The 24,962-nt window shown below is 53.1% G+C and overlaps 7 protein-coding genes across 7 annotated transcripts; 1 reads left to right on the top strand and 6 right to left on the bottom strand.

The window, feature by feature from the left end:
• Positions 1-3,209: 3,209 nt before the first annotated feature.
• Positions 3,210-4,829, bottom strand: J4E87_003547 (uncharacterized protein; the record flags this gene model as incomplete). Its single annotated transcript, XM_049375172.1, has 2 exons — positions 3,210-4,441; positions 4,493-4,829. The coding sequence occupies 2 exons, from the start codon at positions 4,827-4,829 to the stop codon at positions 3,210-3,212; spliced, it is 1,569 nt and encodes a 522-aa protein (XP_049235094.1).
• Positions 4,830-7,781: 2,952 nt separating this feature from the next.
• On the bottom strand, positions 7,782-9,685 carry J4E87_003546 (uncharacterized protein; the record flags this gene model as incomplete). The annotated part of the gene is made up of 8 exons (XM_049375171.1): positions 7,782-7,832; positions 7,912-8,028; positions 8,210-8,358; positions 8,418-8,478; positions 8,554-8,690; positions 8,754-8,890; positions 8,948-9,542; positions 9,589-9,685. 8 exons carry the CDS (start codon positions 9,683-9,685, stop codon positions 7,782-7,784), a joined length of 1,344 nt encoding a protein of 447 aa, XP_049235093.1.
• Positions 9,686-10,222: 537 nt separating this feature from the next.
• J4E87_003545 (uncharacterized protein) lies at positions 10,223-11,100 on the bottom strand (the record flags this gene model as incomplete). The annotated part of the gene is made up of 2 exons (XM_049375170.1): positions 10,223-10,586; positions 10,634-11,100. 2 exons carry the CDS (start codon positions 11,098-11,100, stop codon positions 10,223-10,225), a joined length of 831 nt encoding a protein of 276 aa, XP_049235092.1.
• Positions 11,101-11,714: 614 nt separating this feature from the next.
• J4E87_003544 (uncharacterized protein) lies at positions 11,715-12,127 on the top strand (the record flags this gene model as incomplete). The annotated part of the gene is made up of 2 exons (XM_049375169.1): positions 11,715-11,784; positions 11,838-12,127. The coding sequence occupies 2 exons, from the start codon at positions 11,715-11,717 to the stop codon at positions 12,125-12,127; spliced, it is 360 nt and encodes a 119-aa protein (XP_049235091.1).
• A 1,401-nt stretch (positions 12,128-13,528) lies between these two features.
• J4E87_003543 (uncharacterized protein) lies at positions 13,529-13,870 on the bottom strand (the record flags this gene model as incomplete). Its single annotated transcript, XM_049375168.1, has 2 exons — positions 13,529-13,645; positions 13,709-13,870. 2 exons carry the CDS (start codon positions 13,868-13,870, stop codon positions 13,529-13,531), a joined length of 279 nt encoding a protein of 92 aa, XP_049235090.1.
• A 1,334-nt stretch (positions 13,871-15,204) lies between these two features.
• J4E87_003542 (uncharacterized protein) lies at positions 15,205-16,110 on the bottom strand (the record flags this gene model as incomplete). Its single annotated transcript, XM_049375167.1, has 1 exon — positions 15,205-16,110. One exon carries the CDS (start codon positions 16,108-16,110, stop codon positions 15,205-15,207), a length of 906 nt encoding a protein of 301 aa, XP_049235089.1.
• Positions 16,111-21,870: 5,760 nt separating this feature from the next.
• J4E87_003541 (uncharacterized protein) lies at positions 21,871-23,593 on the bottom strand (the record flags this gene model as incomplete). Its single annotated transcript, XM_049375166.1, has 4 exons — positions 21,871-22,806; positions 22,855-23,148; positions 23,465-23,496; positions 23,575-23,593. The coding sequence occupies 4 exons, from the start codon at positions 23,591-23,593 to the stop codon at positions 21,871-21,873; spliced, it is 1,281 nt and encodes a 426-aa protein (XP_049235088.1).
• Positions 23,594-24,962: the final 1,369 nt, after the last annotated feature.

The following is a 24,962-nucleotide window of genomic DNA, read 5'->3' as shown; positions in this document are numbered from 1 at the left end:
TGAAAGATAGGCAGGACATCCTCGGAAGAACGGCTTTGATAATAGCATGTCAAGAAGCATGGACGGGAATAGTGGGACGGTTACTGGAAGAGGAAGCAGACCCTGGGCTCACGACCATATTCGGCAGCCTTCCCTTACACTACGCAGCTGTGAAGGGCTTGTTCAACATCTGCGAGCAATTACTGGCGCACAAGACGAGGTTTGACATTAAAGCCAAGGACTGCGTGGGCATGACCGCATTAGACTATGCGAGAGAAGAGAAACATCAAGACGTAGTAGACCTGCTATCTGCTGGATACGCAGTAGCGGATCAAGCACTTGAAGAGCTCGAAAGAGCACGTAGCCTCCAGACAGAATTAGAGAACCATGAGGTGCAGGGGTCGTTTTTTGTATGAAGAGCGATAATGTCGCAAAGTCCAGATCTGGTACAGCCCATCAAGCGAACTGTGACTTTTTCGCAGTAGGGAACGCTTCGTCGGGATACACATCGATTCAGTGCCTACGAGGGCTACATACTCACAATACACATCCTTCTCCCAAGTCCACCCAGCCATTCCAACCCCGCGCCCAAGACATCAACAAGTTTCAGCCCTGTCACACAACATATCCTACAACATGACCAGGCTTCGAGAGGCGAGCGGGGAAGCGTGAGATAAGCACCAGGATCGATCGATTAAGAGCACCTGCAGAGCCACGCTTCCTCGCCTACGCCTGCATCAACGACCAAATGCCACTGAATCCGGGGTCTCGGAACCGACATCGCTGGCGTTTTACACAACCGCCGTGTCTCGACATGCGGTGGAGGAAGGCCGAGCCATATGCCGTACCACGCCGTTCAGTGGGGGCGATGAAAAGACGGTGCTGACACATGATCGTATTCCTAACCGCTATCACGAAGGCGATGCGGCATGTGCAGATGTTGAATATTGAAAGCGAGTGGTGAAGGAGGGTCGGAAAGGCATGTGTTTGGCGACGTGTCAGATGAATAGAGTTTGGAGATGTGACTAGAGAACTCACACTGCTGCCGCTGTTGTCAGAGGGAGAACTACTGCGGTGAGGAATGTTGTGGGTTGTAATGCGATGCGGCACGAGCCGTAGCTTGTTGGCACTGCAGTAGTCATGGCGTTGCGGCACCACGCTATGAGCTGGGGAAGATGTCAGGCCGTGTATGGGGAAATATAGACAACACTATACCAACGTCTCTTCTCGACAACGATCTAGAATCTCGAGGGAAGGTGTCAAGTGACAGAAACCGTAGTCAACTCGAAACACCAACACCCATCACCGCCTTCCGCGGACGCCACGTCTCAGCTGCCGGCCGGGAGAGCCGTCATGCACCCAAGATAGAATGACCTACATACACGCCCGCCCTCTCGTATGCACGATCTTCCGAGATTCATCTTCGCCGCATATGCAATGTCTCATGTAAACAATCACTGTTCGTCATCAGACCTGCGTTGCGCATTCTCCGATCGGAAGATCGTCCTCGGGACTGCCTGAACCGAAGGGAGAGTCTTCCGCAACATATGCCTGACCTTCAGCATGCATGTACAGTCGCGCATCCTACAGCTGACTTGGGCGCGTAACGAGACGGAGGGGAAGTATGGACGATGACCAGCATCTAACATGTGGAAACGCCCAAATGCACAGCCCTCCCAAATACCATACCACACCAAACCGCATTCCAACACTGACTGACAGATGACACTTTAGACTCGCCAGTAACCTTGCACACCCTCCCCCCGTCCCACCATCTCTACCATTTCGCTTCCCCCAATCTGAGTAACACTCGCTTCCCCCTATCGCACAACCGCAGCCAGCAAAGATCCCCACTGTGACGCAAGGGAGAGAAAGTGTGTGTGTGGTACAACCGGTCCCGCCCATCTTTCGCTTGCAAAAGCTCCCGTGGTGACACAACGTCCTGCCGTTCCAGAAGCCGGATACGAGTAAGCGCGGGCTGCGCAGCGAAAGACGGATAGCCCTACGTTGCCCGCACCATGCAGATGTTGTACAGACGACTGCCTGGTACAGCCAGCCACCGCCATTAGGTACGGCCTCGAGGGTCATCTGCCGCGCTAGGAATGCGGAACATGGTGGGGTACCAGATGCTGTTTTGTGGTCGATGTGTGGGATGGGTTAGTAATGAGACAGTGAGGGAAACTTGGGGAAGAAGGTGTTGCGCGTTGAGTGAAAGAGGCTTGTTTGTGCAGATGCAATGGCGTGCTGGAACGGGGTATGAGGTGCAGAGCTGTGCATCATTGTGCGTCGGGGACTTTGCAGGAAGGAAAAGGCGTCGTCATGTGCCGGGCTGGGCGGTGTAATGGCTTGACCGGGAGGAGAGGTTGTTTGCGCGCAGTTTGCTGCCGGTTGCTTCCCGGCGGAAGGCGCGCGGTGGCTACTACCACAGACGACGACGAAGAAGAAGAAAGAGGACACTACAATCAAGTTTGAACAAAGTATGTGTGCTTGGCTAGGTGTTTGAATTGATGTTGAGCGCTTGTTGCATCTTCTTCTCTCGAGGACACGCTAAACTAAGGCTGTTGGTACAACACACCATTAACCCCCCATCCGTACCACCTCCGTAGACCAATTACAAAGTATCAATACTGAAACATGTCCGAAGAAGCTTAATCCTTCCTTCTACTACTACCAAAAAGGGTAACAAAGACCCACGACTGCGCTTGCCCCCTCGAGTCCCAGACAAGGACGAGTAAAGGTATAGCCGCCGAAACCAAAGAGTTGGTTTTGAACGCAAGGAAAAGAGTACAGAGATTGTAAAAAGAGACTTGGCTGAAGAGCCACCGCTGCGTGAATCATGATGTGATGATGACGCTCGCTTTTATCGCCGCAGACCTTTTTTGGAACCGCCCAAACACCAAACAAGTAATCCCAGTGAAGGGAAAGCGCAGTACAGACAGACCACTGTACTGCGCAAGACAAGAAAAGCCTCTCTAATAATTGTTGTATCAACATAGGAAATTCGTGACTCTGTGATGAGAGTCGTAGTGGTCGTGGCTCCAATGAAGGGCCGAGATCTGGTTGTCATACAGTCGTACACTTTCGTAGAACATGCCCCTTGGGCCCGACAAGCGCAAGGGGAGGAATAGTAAGGGTACAGGTTTGTGCGCAGGATAGAAAGACATTACTCGCACGCAATTATCGACAGGGGAGAAAGGAAAAGGGTTGCCCGTTTTGTTGGAGGTTGGGGTTTAGTGGCCCCGGACGCCACCCGATGAACGACCGAGAAGGGTACCAGGGAACCGTAGGTCGCTAAGGAATTTGAAAAAGGCACGCTTGCGCGAAGGCGTTTTCGGGAGTAATGCGGCCGCCTGTTGCATGGGACCGACAATGTCTTCATCGCCGAGTTGGGGGAATTTTCCCTCGCTCTTGGGGTCGTGTAGCGTTGGCATCTTGCTTAGAGGCCCTGGCTCCGTGGGCGAATATGGAGCGAGCTCCTGGCCGGTGGCAGCCGCATGCGACTTGGCCAGATCGTGGTTCTTCTTCCATTCGGCGTCGATTTCAGCCCACTTTTGCTCGGTAAGAAGGTAGTGCCTGGATGTCACTCCATAGTGTTCCGCGGTTCGCACTTGGTGCTTCGCGTAGTTGCGACGTGCTTGCGCCCATTCGGCAAGGTGCTCTTCGATGGACGCGGCAGTGCACACCTCAGGGACGTAGGGCTCGGGTAGGATGGTGAAGTTCGCATGACCCAATTCGATGGCCCACTTGTCCTTTGGGTCGGCGAGCATGAGACGGGGTATGTCGGACGAGGGAACCATGTACCCGGCATTCGGTCCTCGGATTGAGGCAAAGGATGTCTTTGAGGACAGAGGGGGCGTAGGGTAAGTGCGCATTGGCGGGGTGCCGGCCGGGGTAGGGCCCACAGATTGGGCTGCATCTGCGACTGCTGGCGACTGCAGTGGCGACGACGCTGGTAGGTCATCGTTCCGGCAGTTTACAAGCAGCGGCGGTAATAGTGGCGTCGTGGCATAGCGCTCCCGTTCCACCTCCTCAGGGTCGATTTCCATGGCATTGGCCTTGTTGACGTCGATGGCCATTGGCGTAGGCGCATCATCGCTCAGTTGTTCCTTGCTTGCCAGCGCAGGCGTAGAAGTTGGCGACGCGTAGTCTTCTGGAAGATCGACGGTTGAGACATGGTGGATAGAACCAGCGAGCGACGAGGATCGCGTAGACGGGACCCTTGAGGGGGTTGCGCTGCGTGAAACTCTGCTGAGGGTCGAGCTGCGGTCGCGCACTCTGCGCGACAACGAGGGAAAGCGCCTCTCGAGCTTGCCGGCGATGCTGTGCGCGGAAGCCTCCAAGGACCGTCGGCGCTTGGCCAATCGCAGTTCCGAGTCGCAAGTGGTGAAGTACTCGTCCTGAGGCTCGTAGGCTTGGGATATCCTGCAGTCTTGCGCGTGGCTGTAGGTGCCTCCGACGTCACCTAGACGTGGATTAGTATGGCGAACACGGACGAATCGCGCGTGGTACTTACAAGAGCAGCGGTACGGGTCCTCACTGCCATAGTCGTATTCACGCTCAAGAGGCTCTTCGGTAAGCTTGGGCAGCTTGCCTGAGGCGTTAGGGGCCTCGGTGGGCTCGTAGGTTGGCGGGCTCGACGACAATGACGAAGCCGAGCTGGGAAAGCGAAAGTGGCCCCGGGTGTACTGACTTGGCGTGGGCGGTGTCGAGCACTCCGATGCCGAGTAGAAACCAGAGTCGGCATTGGAGTAGATGGACGCAGTCGGGTCGTCGTACATGTTGAGTGAGCTTTTGGAAGACTTGCGGGCAGCGATAAGCTGGGGAAGCTGGAGAGGTTTAAGGTCGTGCATGGTGGTTGTTGGTTCTTTTGGCGGTCGGGACGTGACGTGAATGGGCGCGAGCGACCAGGATCACATCACCAGCTTTCTCAAGCAGCTATGCGCGGGCGCGACAGTACGCCAGCACGTCGGGGTCGCGGCGCGCTGCTTTGGGACGGAGAGGCGGTCGGGCAATGTTTGAGAGGATGCCACGATAGCCGACCACGTATGTCGCTATGTACTCTTCGGCCTGTTTATGCTGCAGCAGAGACGTCTCTGGGGCTGGATGCAAAGTCAGCGCCTAATGCGGACGGCACGTGAGCGCGGTGGGCTCGGATTGGCACAACTCACCGAGGCGCGCGAGATGATCAGACTGCAACCGGATTTGCGAGTGCAAGCGAGAGACAGCGCAGCGATAAGGCGTCGACTTGAATGGCGAGAGAGTGTGACGTGGGCAAGCAAGAGAAACGGGCGGTGGACGGGGTGTGGGATAGTCGAGCATTTCTGTGTGGACAGCGACCGCACGGGTTCCACTGCTACGGTGCAACTCATGCCTGACCTTGCGCCTGGCTCGATTGGGCATGGCCGCCCGGCATGTCGACTGCTTCCGCGCGACTCAGATAGCCCGGTACACGAGGCCGTGACACTCACACCAGCCCTGGACTGTCTCCGCGCAGCCAGCACGCCAGGGCGCCGTCGCTTCAAGGTCCCCCAGCCTTCAATCCGCCGTTTAGACCACCGCGTCCGTGTCGCTACAGCCTGACCACAGCAGGTGGCTTGAATCAAACCCTACTCAACAGTACGGGGCCTGCCTCGGTGTTGAATTTTCACCTGCCCAACCTAATTATGCGATATGTCGTTGGTGGAGGCGCAACAAATCATCCCTGGCCGTTCCCACTCACGCACTTTAAACTTTGTCGTCGTGGAAAAGCCTCTGAGCAAACTATGCAGGAACAAACGCTCAGTCACATCGTCCTCTCCAACCTTGACCGATCGACGACTCGTGGTGTTGAACGGTGCCTCGTCTGTATTGCAAAGTGCCGTACCACCAGCGCTGTGGTTGTCATCCGCTGTCTACCACTCAACTACTGTGAGCGCAACCGTGGCTGCCACTTGACAGACTCGTTTATCGGGCGGTGCAAAGGAACCGGCGTGGTTCGCCAGGCCCTTCTGCCCTCTCCCGCCGTTCTTCTTGCGCCGTTCTTCTGGCCCTTTGCCGTCTCGCAGCAGTGACATCGACAGGCATCTTCTAGTAAAGTCCCTTCCATGTCGTTTCTCCCGCCTCTATCCCGTGTCACGCCCATCCACCGATTGGCCCACTCTGAATCGTCAAAATGGGCCAAGGAGGCTGTGGCATGTAACCGTGAAAACAAACAAACAAAGCCTCACGATCTTCAAAACACTGACTGATCCAACTCAGTCCGTGTCTCAAACACGATGCCTCATTGACGAGTCAAGCGGTCGATCACAACGTTCTGCGACAAAACAAGGCGCGACAACACAACTCGGTGTGGGCGGTACCTGACAGGATTCCCGGAACTTTCCCAGAGGAGGTTGGGACAGCCTCTCAGCCCAATGAAAATCCTCCAGACAAATCGGGGAACATGATGGAAGCGCTAGACCGTTGGGCCGTTGCTCATTGGCGTTCAAGCCCCTGACGCACTATCTTCCATTCCTTCTCCCCGGTGCCTTGCTGTCGCTTGGCTCGACTCCCTGTTCGCACGCTGAGCAAGCCTCACACCGCCAGCGCATTGTCTAGCTGAACGTCCGCCCGTATGGCGTTTCTCGTAGCGGCCGGCAACCTTGCCGACATGTACTTCGCGACTGACGATGCTATGTAATCAGGGTGTTTCAATTCGAAGAGAATCGCGCGGTTTGATCGCCGTGCTGTCCCTCACGATCGAGCCCAGCAGAAGAAAAACCGGAGCAGGACTATTCTGTTCCAGGCTCTCGGGACCTCGCAGCATGACGACAGGGAGAAAAAGCAGCTGGTTCCGGTCTCAGGTCGGCAGGCGCCCCGCCTTCTTCGCTCGTCTCTCTCCTTGGCCAGACGACCGGACGGCACGGACATGCAGAAGCGGGAGAATACCGTTGCCAGTCCACCCATCCACACCGGCCGGCAACGCTCAACGTGCATGAAAGAACAGCCAGTTCAGTCTTAAAGCTGACTGCACACGGAAGAAGGAATTCTGTACCTGAAAATTTTGCGTGTTCTGGACAAACACGTGGCGGGCTCATATTGACATGCGCGCGCGCACTTTGCTCACATCCAAAGACTGCATTTTCCCATATTGAACTGCTTTGCTGTGGAGGTGCGCGCAATCATTCCGACGGTTCGTCGCAGGATTTGGGCGAGACCGGTCTGGTGTTGCTGATCTCTCAATTTCACCGGATGATTCCCTAGACTAACGTGGCACTCCACCGACAGTACAATGCCGCGGCTTGGACATGGGACATGGGGGTAACGACGAACGTGGAAGTCCATCTACGGGGATCATTTTAGCTAGACGCACGAGATGAATCAGCACACGACTTTGTGGAAACGATGATGTAATATTCCTCCATGTCAATGCTGTTGCGCGCTTTTCTTCTTGTCGGCAGTACGGAGTATCATTACAGCGATGTCCATGTACAATCGTGGTATACCTGCAGAAACTTGGAAGAAAAGTAAGTAATTTCACACTGGAAATCAAGAATCTGTGCGTGTGAACTGCCGTTTTTCGATTAGCACGGGAGCCACGCGCTCAACGGCGTAGAAAAGGAAGAAGGCGTAGACTAGAGCTGCGAACCTGCGCTCGGGGGACGGCCCCTCAGCAACATTCTCTTCTCACCCAATCACAGCATTTCGGACTTTCTGCCCACACAGCAGTGGTCGATGAAGACGCGTTCGAGGCTACGTAGCTGCCAATGATTGTTGCGATTGGGGACATTTCTTAGTCACATGATTCGCTTTCGCTCGCATTCGCGTTCTCGATTATGACGAGGTCAGATCCAGTATCTGCTCCATAGTAGTTTCTGCTCCTCGGAGCCTTCAAACTACGCAATGCATGCTTTGGTTAGTCCATGTTACATTCCTGCAGCCCAGCCTGCGTGGAAAGTCTTGGGTTACGCGTACCTCGAAATCATTCTTGATTATGTCTTTGAAACCTTCCGAAAGCTTAGGCTCACGGTATCTGGAAGCGAAGCCACTGAACGCAACGTGCGGCAGGATAGTACGAGATTCGCGGTTCGTCTGTGGGTGGAGATCCGATGTTAGCATGGGAGTTTCTCCGTGTGGTAATGGGATTTCAAGCATTCCGGATGTTCCGCACAACCAATTTCCACATCGGATAGTGTGGTAATAGGTTTGAAGCGATCGTAAAGTCTATCTTCCGGCACTCACGCACGGGAAGAGGCTCAGTAGCTAAACTTACTTCTGGACCAAGGTTCAATGCGCGGAACGTATCGTTGTGCTCGCACAGCTTCGGTGTCGCAGTAAAAAGTACGCAGCGGATGGGAACTTTCAGCTTCTGCGCCAACATAACCCACACAGCGCGTGTTTCTGGATCGGCATTGGTATTGTCTGAACAGGTTAGCTTAGTATGCGGAATGTATTGGGGCCCCAGATCAACATGAACATACCGATAACCGCGCTCGTGCCTTCTTCGATGAGTGCAGTAGCAGCCTTTACACACTTCTCGCGCTGTTTCAGAGTGTTACTCGGAGTATAGAAGGGTCGCACGACACGTGCGGCAGGATGACTCAGTCAGCAACGTACAGTCTTCAGGATGTCTTGATTCACACGCCCGTATCCGAGTGGCTGCAGATGTTTCCAATAGAACGATGATTTACCTGAGCCCGGACTGCCGCAGAACATGACGATCTCGGGGCTTTCCGTTTGTGCAAAGGCGTTTGCTGCAGATAAAGTTAGCACACGGACGACGGGGAGACGGCTGAGAGGTTGCATATCAGACTTACGTGCAGGTGTTGAGCCTTCAGCACGCACTCCCGTGTAAGCGGTCGGGTCAAAAGCCCTGATGAATGGTCGGGGATCTTCATGGCGGAAGTACTCTTCAGGCGTATAAAATGGTATACCGACATTAGCAGCAAAGTCTCTACATAGAGTTAGTATCCTGGTAATCATGAATGCACGATCCGGGATCTTCACGAACCTGTCGACACACGAGTGGTCCTTTACACCGCCAGCCACCGCCTCGCGACCACCAGCATCCCCAACGAATACAGAGTTCTCTAGATCGATTGATTCTGCATTCTCAAGATCATAGTCCTCCAGTAGCTCGTCCCACATCCCGGTCCTGGGCTTCCTGTACCGGTCACGACTCGTCGCAGCGTATATCGATATCGGAAAGTCGAGATGGTTGAAGACTGCTGTCACCTTGGTCTTGAAGTCCGCTAGTCGCTTCTGATCTGACTTCACGGTCTTGGGATCCGGCTTTAGACTGATTCCACCTTGATTGCTGATGATGGCGACGAGGAAGCCTTCTGCATGCAGCTCTTTCAGCCGTCCTGGAACGCTACTATCCCACCACTTCCAGTCATTTGCATCACGAGCAAATGTTTTCCCCGATGCAGATGTGACAAGTGTGGAGTCAAAGTCAAAGGCTGCTATTCTGCGCCTGCCCTTCGTTGCCGACTGCGCTGCCGCGCCAAAACGTCCGACTAGCAAGCTGTCTTTGACTATCCGCCAGGTCATCTTCTCTGGCTCTTTCTTCGAGGCAGGTGCGAAGAAATTGGCGACTGCCTTGCCTGGGTCATGTCAGCAAAGACGGACATCGAGGAATGGCTGACGAACTTGTTGTAGTCGACTGTTGCCGCCGCTTCGATGGAGGTGGCGACACGTCTTTTCCGTTAGAGCTCGGTCGCTTGCTCAAACCAGGTCGAGTGGACATTGTGCAGTTTGTGTTATTGCCAGGATGGGTGCATGGCGATGAAGGTTGATCTCTGTTGACAAAGCAACTCGGTGAGGTTGCTCGCTTGCGCTTTCCTTCGGCGCGAAACGCGAACTCACGCGAGCACGTGCCTGGACTGAACTCACTGTCACGACACCATCGAACGAACTTCTTGGTCAACGATCATGCCACATACATTACAGTACTCTATCCATTACGGCACACTGCTTGCATCTATACCCTTGCTACCTCCGCCGCTTGAATATGGGCGATTCATATTTATTATTTTACTCACTCGTCTGAGACCACATACACAGCAGAAGATCGATCCTGCTCAGCTTCCTGATCCGACGCGCAATCTCATCGCGATGCTTTTGTCTCTAGGCTGATTTGATGCCCTGGCGTTGATTATTTTCGCTGATCATTCCATAGAGCGGAACCAGACACATGTATCTAACCTCAGCCTTTGTGTGGTGACTACTATCTGGAGAATACCCAGTCCATATCCATTGCTCTCCGTCAGCGAGAGACCGTTCATCACCTAGGCCGTGCTTGGGTAGCAGGAGCTGCAGGAGCCTTGTACTTGACACGGGGGTCTAATGCGAGCCGATCTGGCAAGTCCAAATTCACGCAACCCTTCATTTGCGCCTGGAACTTCTTCAACTCGTTCACCCCTTCCTCGAGTACGGCTGCGTTGTTGAAGTCTTCGATACGAACCGTAGCTTGAAGTATGTATACGCCACTTGGGTCGAGGAGCTTCAGACCTTTCCATGTCGGTAGTGTGGCCTTGGGGCTTTTCTGGACGTTGCGGATGCCGGGCTCGTGGAGGATGCGGTGGAGGAATATGACGACGTTACCGAGCACGAAACGGTAGCCCTCGACGTAGAACTCGGTCACAAACCTGCGCTGGGGTTAGAGGTGAAGGCAGTGACAGGGAGAAGATCTCACTGGTTGGGTCCCGAGGCGATCATGAAGGCATGTGGATCGCCAGACAGCAAATCAGTGGTGTTGGTGAAGCGGATGGAGACACCTCTATCACCAGTATCCGGTACATCCCTGAAGACGAAGGACCATGTTGGCTCTTCCCCATCGTCTACATCAGCGGACAGGACCTTTGTGCTCTCCTCCGGCACGCCATCCTCAGCAGCAAAGTCGTCTTCCGACAGCTTTTGGACCAGCCGGGTGTGGTAGAGGACGACGGGAGCAGCTTGTTTGGCCTGCTTCTGCGCGACAGTCTGGGTACCGCCGCGACGGCCAAGATTGGAGCCCGGCTCTTCAGGCTCGCGCGTGGGCTTGTAGACGACATGGCGCTCAAAGACGCGCTGGGGCTGCATCATGGCAACCCCCGCCAGGATGTTCAGAACCTGTTCATAGCGCGCAAAGGTGACCTGGCCGTAGAGGCTCAACTCGTGCATGGTGAGCAGGTCGGGTCCGCACGTCCGCACCGCAGTCGGAGAAGCGAATATCAATATGCAATTCCCGCTGGTCAGGATCTGGAGAAGGCGGCGGGGTGATAAGGCGAGCGGGCGTGTGCAGCGTTGTCATTGGCGGCGAGCGATGCACTTGTAAAAGTTTGGAAAAGACAACCGGGGCGGCATGGGAGCTATGACCGCGAACGTTCAAGAACGACTCCAAGTGTTGCGCGTAAGCCCACAAACGCCGAGGCTTGCGCTGGAAATGGCTTAGAAATATCCATTGCTCTGACATTTGCTCATTCGAGTGTGGGGAGATGCCGCTCACGTGTGAGTGGGAGGGTTGTTGGTTTGCAATCATGGAGCGGCCTTCGGCGCAACCTAGTCTTCCTTCCGCAAATGCGAACAACATTTATGCGGCTCCCCTCAACCTACCTGCTCCTCAATAACTCAACAAACCGCCCGTCCACCAGCATCTGTCCCGAGATCGCCTTGCTTCGCTTCTCTAATACAAAACCTCATCTGAAGTCTTCTGCGCAAGCTTTTCAGTGATTCCAGCCCCAATCGCAACCTGCACATCACACCACCACCAACAACCCCACCTCATCTCTTTCACAATGAACGCTACACGCGCCCTCGCTCGCCAGCCCATGATCCGCTTCCTGGGCAAGCGCAGCACTCCTCAGAGTACGCATTGCCATCACACGGCGTCATAATAAATAGCTAACGTTGCGTTTCAGAGGTTGACCACACCCCGCACGTCCACCCTGCCTCTCCGATGAGCGAGCTTCCCTCATCCTTCGCGTCCTACCGCAAGAAGGCGCAGCAACACGGCCCACTCAACCACATTCCCAGCGCCTTTGTTGGTGGTCACATTGGCGGCGCAGCCGGCAGGAACCTGGGCCCCATTGAGGCAGGCAAGGGCCTATACTTCGACCGCTCCGAGCTGCCCGCACGCTTCCAGAGCCCGTCCATGACCATGGCCGAGATCGAACTGCTCGAGTCTGGTGGTGCCAGCGCATTCGCATAGATCAAGAAGGCACGATGAAGCGACGATAAAGGGAGGCTCGGACTCGGATACGCCGGATGAGCTGGTGTACATATATACCCACACGCGCCTGGAGGCGCACAGCATGCGGACTGCGATGATTTACTTTATGAGATTGGGACAATAGGTTTGGGCAAAAGCGACAAGTACTGGTATTACTTTCCTTCTATACCCATCAAGATCGATGCTCGGGACGAGATGAAGATTTGGGAGACTGCCATCGGCTGGCACTGTATGAGGTTACTGTATGGCGATACGGACAACTACGTTTGTAATTCGAGACAAATTCACAAACAATTGATAACACAACTATATTCTGAGGGACAACTACATTCTCTTGCCGCAAAGAACGAGCGTCTATGACGAGCAATCTAACGTAGGCGTGCCTGCAGCCTGCAAATTCTTCACAATAGACATTCTTTACGAACACATTCAAGTGTCGGGAGCCTCTTGAAGCGTTTACCTTAACCACTTCGAGACATATGCAACGAACGGTATGCAGTAGTCTTTCAGCTTTTACTTTACTTTTGGCATCGCAGCCGTCCATTACTACTTACCCTGCATGCTCAACAAACCCACCAACACCCCGCCAATACGTCACAACCCAGCTACTTCCTCCAACACTACCAAAAAATTCTCGTATTCAGCGTGGGAGATGTTTGCTTATTCCTCGCTGCCAACGCGGGCTCCAACGGAGGAATCTCGGGCGCAACAACCCACCACGCCACCGACAGCTGGCAACCCACAGCCTCGGCTCGCCAACAGCAGCCCTCCACGTGCCTAACCACGTTGGCACAAGGCGCGCACGTGAGATAGCGCTCGATAAGGACAACGCATGGCACCACCGCGCCTCGCCTTTTCCCACGCGAACCAGCGCGCGCACAAAGAAACTTTCTTTTGACCACCGGATGAGTGCTGGTAAAACTCACACCCGGGTGCATCAGCTCAGCTACCGGTTTCGGTAGGAAAGAAGCGAGCTGTGGAATGCTGCGTCTCCCGGCGGTTAAAAGATGGGTGTTTTGCGTGGGTGCGCTGAGGGTTAGGTTTGGGGAGGCGGGTAAACGTTGTGCAGATGGACAGGGAGGTATTTTGGGGGTATGGATTGGAGACGGATGCTGGAGATTTAGGATATGGAATGTAGGTATCATATATGGAAATCGCTGCGCTCTGCTTTACTCTAGAGCCGCTTCTCTTTCTGATCCCAAGTTTGCCTGCGGTGAGGAACATCTGGAGACAAGACCTTTGTCCTATATTGCCTGCGGATATAGTCTGGGACTTTGAAAAGAACCGTTTCGTTAGGCTTTATCCGTCACATCGAGTGTACCTGGATTGTGCGCTACAGCTTTCCCCTTCTGGTCTGTGAATAGCACCTAGTCAATCAAATCAGTGTCTTGTCGTCGCTACTTCTCCCCTTCGCAGGATCAGGAGACGTACCTTTGGTGGGTGCTTTACGCCCTCTGCATCAGCTTCTTCTTGGTTGGCCACCATCTTGTCTACCTTCTCATGATGTCAGCTCTAGCCTGTGAGGCTTACGTGCTGCAGATGCAGGCATGGATAGCGTACATCGCCCTCGTGCCTTCCACCTCTTATCCGCGTGTATACATGGTCGCCTTCTTTTATCTGCTCGCCGTTCTTGGAGGTGACATCGGTGTCCGCATCTTGGGACTTGATCGCGGGAGTGTGCGCTTCAATCTCATCGAGAGAGTGAGAAAGGCGGTTCGCCATTCTGGACAAGTTGTTGCGACTGTGGGTTTAGTTTTCAGAAACGTTGGTACGCAGTTGACTTGTGTTGGATGCGCATTGCAAACATCTCTCCGTTCATTCCTTACTGTTGGTCATTGCTGTGTTGGTCCACGGTCACGATGATGTCATCCTTGCTGGCACTCTCAAGGGGGCAGTTGCGTTGTCCATCAACCGCGAACAAAACATGATCAACGCAGCGGTTATCCTTTAGTCATGTTCTCAGCCGGAACAACGTCGGTCTACAAGAGACTTCAACACGCACAAAACTCCTGACTGAGAAAACCAAACTAGTGTTCACGATTGAAACAGCCAACATGTGGAGCCCAGCAAAGCACCAACACCCCGTGCTAGACCCTCCCCCGGCGCATTATGAAATTACCAAGGGGCAAACACCTCGCACATCGCAACTTGGTTCCTTCTGAAACGAGCCGCAAGCGTTGTTTGGACGTCAGGCGTTCAGTGTTTTCTTTGTGTGCGCGTCGCGACATAGTTTTCGCAAATGGCCAGAAGTCTCATTTCTTTTGCGGATCGAAATTTCACAAGGTTGTTCTGCATCTGGGATCTGTGGCTGAGTAGCCTTGCTTAGGAGAGTGTGATGGAGGGATGAAGGTAGCATGCATTGCGGCCCAGCGTTGTATTTTCGGAGACATCGGCGCTTCCTTTTGGCAAAGTACGCACGGTGGCTAGGCGTGAGGCGCAGCCACATCGTCGCATCGGCATGAGTCGAGTGCTTGCGCGTTCGTTAACAGCTCAGCTCGTATTATCAGGGGATGTCGTATTAGCCACTGTGAAGCGTTCTGCCGATGCCGTAGAAGGAGGTTAGCACAGACAATGCGACTATCATAACCATTCACGTTAATGCAGTAAGAGGATGATTTTGAAGTTGCGCAATGCGTCATGTATTTTCTTTTGGTAGATGTGAACCTCCGATGTCCAACTTGTATGGGTATCTAAGATGTTCTCCCATACACCAGCCCTAAAGTCTTATACAAGGAAGTGAAAAAAAGCAGGGCAAGCCCGCTGTAGTCAAAGAGCGACAAGAAATGTGAGAATGAGCCCTCCAATGCGCAAAGTATCCCCATATACATCATGGGATCTGCTATGCAACAAGATGGCAAGGCGAAATATAGAAGAGCAAAGCTGAACAAGAACCGCGGTATCTGACGGTTCCCTTTCCGTATACTCCGGTCACCGGTCCCTGACTGATGCGTGAAAAAATGAGTCGTAACTTGGTCGTGCAAAGCGCTGACCCTGCCTGCGCTAGCGAGATATCAGAATCTTGGGTATATGGATCGTGGCGTGGCTGAGGAAGACGTTTAGATGATCTTCCAGTTGACGCCGTGGTAGCGGGTAGTCTCAGACAGGCCAAGCTCAGACCAGACAGAGCGGGAGAGATCGATGTCGTACTTGTTGACGCAGCCAGGGCACATGTCCATGATCTTGGCTGTGGCAGTCTTGCCTTGGTATTCAATCTCGATTTGCTTTCCGCACCATGGGTTGGAAGACTCGCCGGTCATGACGTCGTGGATGCTTCCGCCCATGGCGTTCCAGGCACCGATGCTGATGGCGACAACCTTGGAATCATCGGTCTGGAGCTCACCGCAAGCACCAAGGTCGCCGACGTTCATGTCGTAGACGGTAATCTCGACATCGTCGAAAGATTCACCGGAAGTTACGCCACCAGAGCCGTAGCTAGGGGCTGCGCTTGAGGGAGCAGGAGCAGGAGCTTGAGAGTAGACTGGCTCGGGGGCTGCGGTAGTGGTTGGCTCAGGCGCAGGAGGAGGCGCGACGTACGAGGAGACTGGGGCAGGAGCAGGAGTGGTGGTGGTGGGAGCAGGAGGAGTGTAGACGGAAGTAGGGGTCTCCACAGGAGGAGTGTAGACGCTGGAGGGCTTCTCGGGAACAACTGGAGTGTAGGCTGGGGGGGCGGCCTTGGAGGAGGTGGGGGCGGCCTTGGTAGGAGCAGCCTGGGGAGTGACCACAGCAGAAGACGAGGGCACGACTACAGTGCTGGTGGTGGAAGGCTTGCTGGGCTGCTCGTAGAATTCGCCAGCGCTGGTGGTAGTTGGCTGAGCGGTCGTCTCGTCGTCCCAGACGGTGGTGTAGACAACGACGGTCTCAGTGACGACCTCGGTCTTGTAGACAAGGGCGCGCCTGTCGAAAGGCGCAGCCACGGCGTAGGAGCCGAAAAGGATAGAAGCGAGGACAGCGGATGTCTTCATTTTGACGGTTGGTAGTGTTGGATAGCTGAAGGAATGGTGCTATGTGTGTTTGTTTGGGATTTGCAGGAGTGACAGAACCGACTAGCAGTTCGAATGAGTGGTATTGTGAGTTGTCGCGTTGACAATGTATTGTGTCAGGAATGACAGTGTTGAAGACAGAATGTCTTTAGGGAGTGAATGAATGAACAAGAAGACCTCGAGCCTGTAGAATGAGTGTTACAGGAGGGAGGGAGCAGGTTGAAATATAGAAAGAGTGTGTGGGTGATGGTGTGGGTTAGTGAGTGAAGGAAAGGTGGGCAGAGTGGATTCCCACGAGCTTTTACGCTAGGGTCGGCACTAGGCCGGCCCCTGGCAACGTGCCTGGTGCCATCGCTTGTGCATCGCATCCTCCGCTCACCACGACGCATCTAGCCTGCTTCTGTCATCGGGGGGCCTGCCACTCCGGGCCGGCTGCTGGTGGAACGGCGTGCCATGGCGGCCTCAACAACACCGCAGACAAGCTCGAGTCGTCGCCCCACTGCCACGCTCATTCGCCCATGGCCGTCGCTCCATCGAAATTGTCGGCGCTCATCTCCACCGCAACGAACTCGAGACTTCCTTTTCCTTGTGTTCATGTGCATGCGCTTGCCAAGGGCCCTCCCACCTCTATCGATTGCCTTCTTTTTCCTTACACTGACAGTGCGCTGGTTTCCAGCTAAATATGGGCAAGCTCAAAATATCGCAAGCTGACGGGTTTCATGCTTCCGCAAGTGGCATGGCGACGGACACAGTCAGCCAATCACAACGATGTGCCTGACGATCACTGCATCGCGGAGCTCTTCGCGCCCTCTTCCGCCAGGGGCATGGCTGGAGCTGAAGCCGGTAAACGAAACATCCCAGGCACAGCGTGTCTGCGCCTCGTTCGGGCACATGTCATCATCGCAGATGAGGCACCGACCGCTTTGACTGAACCTGTCTCGGGGAAATGCTACACACGTGTATCGCAAGGAGTCGCGCCATGTCTCCCTGGACTGACAGCAGATGGGCTAGAACGCAGAAGCGGTATGGCGACGGCGGCGCGTGGCTATGTGGACACGCTCTCGTTATTCAGACTTTGCCTCTCCGTACTCACCATTGGCTGCGTACGCTCCACTGCCTGCCAGCGCCAGCTCCAACTTGCTGTGCGCCGATTCGCAACGTGGGACCGGTTGGCGAGCCGTCACAGCGTCAAGGTGACATATCCTCCTGCGGTTCCTCTGCCGGACCGTCTCAACGAAAGCTGTCGTTCGCTCGCTTTGTTCTGCACGCTGCCAACTCCACAGCTTCTGGACTTTGTGATGATGGCATTCACAAGCCGTCAGCATGCGCTGGAAATGAATTGTGGGGCTGCTGCACCTTCGGCGTTGTCCTACTGGGCGGCACTGGTTCCGCGCGGCAGCCATGTGCGAGAATTTGCGCCCTACCTTATCCACTTATCGATTGCGATACCTATCCATCTCCACACCCATCCCATCGCGACCTATCACATGTGTGTGGTGAGTAACTCAGTCTCGCTCTTGGGTAGCAAAAGAGTTTTCATCGTTCGCTTCTCGGCAGCATGCTCATCGAACAACTCTGACGTTCACCCGTCCTGCCCGACCGCGCGTCTTCACAGGGGCCTGGGTTGTTTCTTGTGCGCAATATGAGAACCTTGATTTCGTCACCACTAAACGACTTGCTTCTCGAGATCACTTGGAGAGAGATTCCGGTTTGACGGGGAAAGCCGCAGAACAGGAGTTGGCGCTACGGCACTTCTGATGCGCTGCTTTTCCAGTTCCTATGGTTCGCCAGGTTTGGCTTGAGCAAGTCTACCAAACATGGTGGATCGCCCAGGACCGAGGATTACCGCATTGTTCTAGATTGCAGACACCTTCGCTCTTACGTGCCAACAGACCTGTGTCGGCATCTGGGATTACATGTTCGGTAGAAGGCTCATGCGTTGACCTCTGTGCGTATCCGACGTCAAGCTTGCTTATGGTACACTAGAAGACGTCGAGATGCTTTTGCCGTCCGCCCAGCCTGCAATACATCGTCATCGTTCAAAGGCAGCGGCAAGTTTCTCGCCAACGGTATGCGTACCAAGAACGTATGTGTGAAGGATCAAACCCCCAGCAACAGATCACAACGTTGCCGCGGCCGATCCTGATCCGATCGACATTCCAACAAGTGATCTTCGTTGCTTGTATGCACGCGATCTCGATCAATGTTGCATTGCTCCTACACACACATCGGACTACTCGGATAGACGCTGTATGCTAACAGACTACGCTAGCTGAGGTGTGGTTGTGCGACATTAGCATCTGGACAACTAGCCGAGAAAACTTCTCCAGCTTACCGATGATGAGAAGAGATTGTAGGCGTTGAGTAACGGCAGAAATCTGTGCAGCGTGCAGGTGTGCGAAACAGAAGATGTACCGATGATGAATACGCCATCGGCTGGTAGTTGAGTTCAGATTGTGTATGGAGCACAGTACGTGTGAGACTTCGATCATAATCGCAGTCTAGGAACTCATGGATGTCTCTGTTGCGGCTTTTATCTTGGGCTTATCTTTCCAGACCCATGTATTATTGGTTTCAAGAGTCTATCTGACAAGATGGCTATCTGTCGTTGGCTTCCCGTAGCGTCTTGCTCGTCTTCGTACTGCATCATTCCCGATTGCTACAAATACGCTATATCCAATGAGCATTCAAGCGGAGAATCTTCCTCTTTCTGCTGGCCACAAAACTATTGGCAATAGATTCGTAAGAATTTGACGCAGGAGCCAAGGCGTTCAGCTTCATGTCATACGAGGTCGTACCGGAAGTTGGTATATTTCGTATCTGTTCCGCATGTCAGCTTATGGTCACACGGTATCAAGTCAGCTCGACTGTTGTAAATGTGCCATCGTCGACCAAGTCTCTTGATCCACGTAGTTCAGTTCTCTCGCTCTCCTATGGCGCTGAAGATTAAGGGTTGCCTACTAGATAGTACTTTCCTTTCCATCTGAACCCAAACACAGCCTGATCAAAACTCTCATCGCTCGTTGCCTCACCTATATTTGCAAAACGTCTCATCAAAAACAAACTCCCCGGCACCAACTCTTCACCGGGCTCTGCAGATTCCGAAGGCCTGAAATACTCGTCATGGAACTTGACCTCATATACCTCTCTCTCCTCGTCCTCCCTCCCGGCTACCCTTCTCGCCTCGACGATTGGTAGACCGAACTGACAACCAACCATCTGCTTGTACGAGCCCATATTAAAGATCGGTGCGCAAACGAGTTTCTGCCTGCTTAGAAATCCCTGCGTATCAACGTCGGACCAGGACACGTCGTTTTCGTCTCGGACATGAGTGTTCATATCGAGAGGTAAATATTCATCTACTGCACGCTCCCCTCGTAGTAAGTCGCGCAGGAAAAGCATGCCTAAGTCCTCTGCGACGGCGACTACAAATAGCTTCTGTGCATGCTTATAAACTCGATAGGCGAGAAACGAGCGGCTGTGATCGGGGAAGTATATCTTTTTAAGATCGAGATCGTGATTCACTACTTCTCTGATGTTTTCGTGCGTGGCAAGAGCTTTTATGGCGGCTGAGGGAAGGAAGGAGTTTTCTTCGCCAAAGAGGGTGCACTTTATGGTATTTTGATGTATGGAGTGTTGGATGAGGATGTATTGAGAGGTATAAGGTATGGTCGTTGGTATGATTATTGACGATGACATTGTTCTCTTGAAGTTAACAGATGAGAGCTTGAGCGACTAGGCCGATGTAGTCTAGAGTTATTTAAACTCCAGTGAGAAGATCAGATAGTTAGAGCTCATGATTGTTATTACACAAACTGATCACGCTCAAGCCGTCAGCAAATTTGCGTGCTCATTCACTGCCAGCGAGAAACATATCCTGGCAAATTTTTTGCGTCCGGCACATCCATAACCTCGGGTGTGTCGCCCTCGCCCCCTTCACGATCATCTTCGTAATCTTCATCGACATCTCCGTTCGGCTTTTCACGAAAGAAATACCACCTTCCCTCACATATAAAGCCCCATTGGAATCGAGGCCTCTGCACATTTGCCTCTTCTGCACTCCCAAAGACTTCCATTCTCCACACTTTCTCATCCCCTTGCCTGAGATGCTCCAGATCGAATGACACATCATAAACACTTCGTTCCCGAACGACGTGCACCGCTGAAAACGGGATGCAAGATAGGTATGGAACCACTTGATCAAATTTCTCTGTATCAAGTACTGACGCACATACCAGTGCTTGGTTTCGAAGAAATTCGAACATGCTGATCCGATAATTTTCGCTTATCTTGTAGTGTTTTTCCTGCGCAATAGGAAGATCATCATCATCCATCTCATCTAAGAGTGTAGAGAGGAATTCCAGACTGAGTCCTAGCTTGATGGCGAGAAGGAAGAGTTTCTTACTCTTCCATTCGATTAGATCTATAAGAGCGATAGCATCATGAACAGAGGACACTTCTTCCCGTGGGTAAGTGCTCTTAGTTATGAATACGGTGAGGTCTTGACGACTTGTGAGGGTATTCACAGCGCTGCGTGGGAGGTAGGATATCTCTACACCGTCGAATGTGCATCTTCGTGTGAGATTGTCGATAGCGTGGATGTACTTTGCGAGTTGTTGCTCGTGCGTATCTGTGGACAACAGTTGAAGGGCCATGCTTCTGGTGTACGTGTGGAGAATGACTGAATGAGATGAGATCAGTGACTGTCTCTTATACTTGATGTGGCGCTTTGTCGTTTGGTCTGATGCAGTGCCCACGTGGATGTCTTGATCACGTAGGAGGGCAGGATGCCAGTATCTTGCATCTTTTGTGTCAATCTTCTAACCCGTCTCGACAGTTTCCTGGGTGTAACTTCTCATCTTTCATACGGACGGCGAAATCATTACCAATCATGCAATGACGATGAGGCGAGGCGTATAAGACGGGGAATTAGAATTGAGAGACCATATCGATATGCAACGGTGATGTGTTTTCCGGCTATAGGTACAAGAACGGTTGTTCGTGAGGTGTTCTGGTTATTGCCAAAGCACCCGCGGTGTTAATTCAGTGCATTACTCTGCCTTTGTGCGAATTTACAAACCTCCACTTTTCGTCTTTTGATCAAAGTGCACCACCAACCTGTTCTTTCACCATAGTGGTACCTGAGTTACAAACTCGATGGGAAAGAATGTGCGCCTCAGAATTGCTGCAAAGTTGCTCTTTGGATGTACCCAGTCTCTGGAACCGAAAGCCATGTTCTCAAGTGTATCCATGGAAAGCTCAGCAAAACTCACAACAAGAGATCACTGCGCTCATCACATCGCACGCGTTGTATTAGAGCAGAATCGCTTCACGCACCGGATAGGAAATGTGTTGCGAAGCATGATGCATAGACTCGAGATTTGAGGCTGGTCTTCGAAGGTGCATGACGTCAACACCGCTAAGCTACTTACCTAGATAGGTAGTCCGCCATCTTACACGCTTGGCCACGGAAGTAAACCCGAGACACTTTTCATTTGGAATTCGTAAACTTTCGGGATTAGTTTACATCGATGCTGCATCACTCGGGTCATTTCAGATAATTGATAAGATGTGATGGATTGCAATTAGTTTTACTATTTACTACACCCAAGGACTTGATGTCCTTAGTGCCATGAGGTTAAGCCTCGCTCTCAAACATCATGGTTCACTAAGGACTGTTCCTCAACTGGAGCTCAGCCTGCGCTGTAACAGCTGCTGGCATGCTCAACAGTGAAGCGTGGTTTACTTGCTGACCATCAAGGGGCATCCAGCATCCTTGAAGATAGGGTTCAACTTTCCGGCGGAGAAGTCGATCAACGCATCTGTGAGGTCGGTAACGCTGCTGACGGTGCTGGGGATGAGGTTGACAGCCAGCTGGTAAAGCAGGCAAGTAAGCTGAGCAGCGGTAGCATCGCTGGGCAGCTTTCCGTCGACGATGATATCGAATGGAGTAGAGAGACCGTCGAAGTTGCCCTTGCCAACGTTGCCACCGAATAGCTTGGGGTACTTGACGTACTGGGCAAGAATCTCGTTGGTGACATCCATGTTCTTGTAGGGCTCGACACGCGAGAACCAGTTCTCGGGAATGCGCTCGGGGACGTGACGCCAGCCACCTGGGGCAGAAGAGTCCTCAACGGCACCGAAGAAGGACTTCATGGTTGCGAGATCTGGGACACCCTTATCACCGTAGCTGGGGAAGAGCTCGTAAAGGAAGGATGCGGCTCCGTAGAGGAGAAGCGAGAGGGGACCGAAGTAGAAGTTGGGGTTCTCTGCGACAGAGTCGTCGTACCGGTTGCTGCGGTACTTGGCGAGGGCCTCACGATCGAACTTTCCACCGGAAGTGGTGTCGGCGACCGCCTTCATCTGCGCGAACAAAGTGCCGTTGAAGCTGTAGTTGTCTCCGTTGGCAAGGAAGAAGTCGTTGCGTGTGAGCGAAGAATCGGCCTCGAACTTGTTGTGGCCATCAAGACCGGGCTGGCTGCCCAGAAGAGGGAGTGTGGCAGTGCGAGACGTAGCATCGCATCCGATACTGAGACGTCCGGAGAGCACATCACCACCAGCTTCAATACCGAGGACAGCGAGGAGGACGGAAAGGTCGTATCCTACGTTGTAGACATTCTGCTGGGCGTCGACCAACTCCTGGAAGTTGGTAATACCATCGTGTGAAAGGAAGTTGTGCTGCCTTCAATTAGCAAATATATAGTACTCGCAGTGGATGCTACTTACGTTGGCTGCGGCGTTCAATCCTGGGCAGGGTCCACGGATGTCGTTGGATCCAGGAGCAGTGTAGGCGTGAGCCTTGTCGCCGTCTGCTGGCACCTTGATACCACCCTTCTGGCTACCGGGAACACCGTTCTTAGCTCCAGAGTAAGTGTAAGGAGCAACGTATGGAGCAGCGCCCTTGTGAACAGGGTTGAAAGGGCAGTTGGCCTGGCGCTTGACTTCGGCGTTGCGTGCGAACAACCTGGAGTTGACACCAGGTTGGCCAGCGACCCAGCCGTAGCTCATGGCACCTGAGGCCTGGAGGAGGAGAAGAGAAAGAGTATGCATGACGAATAGTAATCCCGAAGTATACTGTTTTGGTTTACTCGAGGTGACCTGAGAGGATGATCTTCTTTCTGTCGTCTGAGTCTTCTACTTATAATCTTTTGCCATCATCTCCTATCCAACTTCTGTTTCTCGATCGAGAGACGTAGATCGGGACCGAGGCAACTTCCTTGCACGCTGTCAAAACCCTACATCTCCGCCAGCAAGTCTCCAATATCCGTGCACCTCGATTGGCTGAGACACTGCTTCCACCCCTGACTTCGCAGTGTGTAGTAGATGATCGACATACCCCGGAGTCGATCGGCGGCGATGTTCTGAGGTCTAGGCGGGGCAAGACAGGTAGTTAGGAGCCATTTCCGAAAGCGAGTTCGCATCTGCTATGGGACTATTGATGCGTACCTGCTTGGTAGCTCTTCATCTGGCAGTGGCGTTGCACCTGGACGGAAGGTTTACGCTCCGCACGGACTAGTTCACGTCTCTTGCCTAAACTAGCTTGGTGCGTCGATCATTTCCCCAAAGAAGCTGTTTGCGCTCACAAGGTCCCATGCGGATGGATTGCGGGGAAAGCAAGTATCCAATGACGCATGGCCTATTCCCGCCAGACTGTGGTCATGTTGCATACTCTCAAGAAAAGATCGACAAGAACTACTATGATCGCAATAATACCGAGGCAGCTGTTTCAATGCCGCAAGATCTATAGGCTGAAGTAGAAGTTGCAAAGACGTAATTGACGTGGGAACGGGCGGGCATTGCCATATCAGAGGCTACATTGGCTCAACGTCGCTTCTCGTGTGCGTCGGTACGTGGAGGTTGCCGGCAAGTGCGAATCAAGTCGCCGAGAAGCCATGCGTGACGATGCTCTGAGGCCCAAGATCTGACCAAGGGGTATTCAGACCTGGTTTGAGGATTGAGTGGTAGAACAATAGCCCAAAACTAGGTAAGATCTGTTGCGCGGCGAAAGACACCGATGGATTCCTTTTTTGGAATGCCTGCTCCCGCAGTGTTCATAAATCTCCGAACAGGAATATCGATCAACTCACAGGCTGCAATTTCTCTCAACCCAATGTTGTGGACTTGATCCCGGATCCAAGAATTTCCAAGCCTTTCGAACCCGATCACCAAACTCTCATCACGGTCCATTCCGTCTGCTGCACGCTTGAAATGACGACCTGTCTTAGAACTTGAAGCCTGCCGAGGCAAGTTCCAGCTGTTTGCGAGAGTTGCCCCCACGCTGGAGAGAGCGTGACGAAGAGCGTATCAGGTCATGCTGAACAGTTGCGTAGGTCGACGCCGTCAAGAACCGGCTCAATGGAATGAACGAGTGCAGCATGGGCTACAAGACCATGGTGTCGCACTACAACGCATGAACCTTGAGATCTCGATGGAGTTCTGCTTGATGGTGCATGCTACTTGCTCGGCGTGCAAGTCCGTCGTCATACTCAGTCCACTTTACGATTTGGAGTAGACTGAGCGATCCAGAGTATGATAACTCATGCACAGCCCTGTCATGGCCATGTAGAGAATACTATGGCTCTACCAGGGTAACCATGAGGAGCCGTAGGCCACGACGGGAACGCGGAATTTCACCGTGCAGACTGCCAGAATTCTTCTCTTCCCAGTAAAGCATAATCTGACTCGCGTCCAGCCTGACGCTACGTAAAACGGGAAACCTGGGGCTGACAGCACGTGGGCGAAGATCCTTGAACGAGACATCATCCTAGAAACCCGGAAGAGACTAAGTCAGGCAAAGAGCATAAACATGTTTTGCCCTGTGTCCTGATGCCTGT

Source organism: Alternaria ethzedia, assembly GCF_023757985.1.
Source record: "Alternaria ethzedia strain BMP 0044 chromosome Unknown scaffold_6, whole genome shotgun sequence".
Lineage (NCBI taxonomy): Eukaryota > Fungi > Ascomycota > Dothideomycetes > Pleosporales > Pleosporaceae > Alternaria > Alternaria ethzedia.
This window is presented reverse-complemented; position numbering and strand designations above follow the sequence as displayed.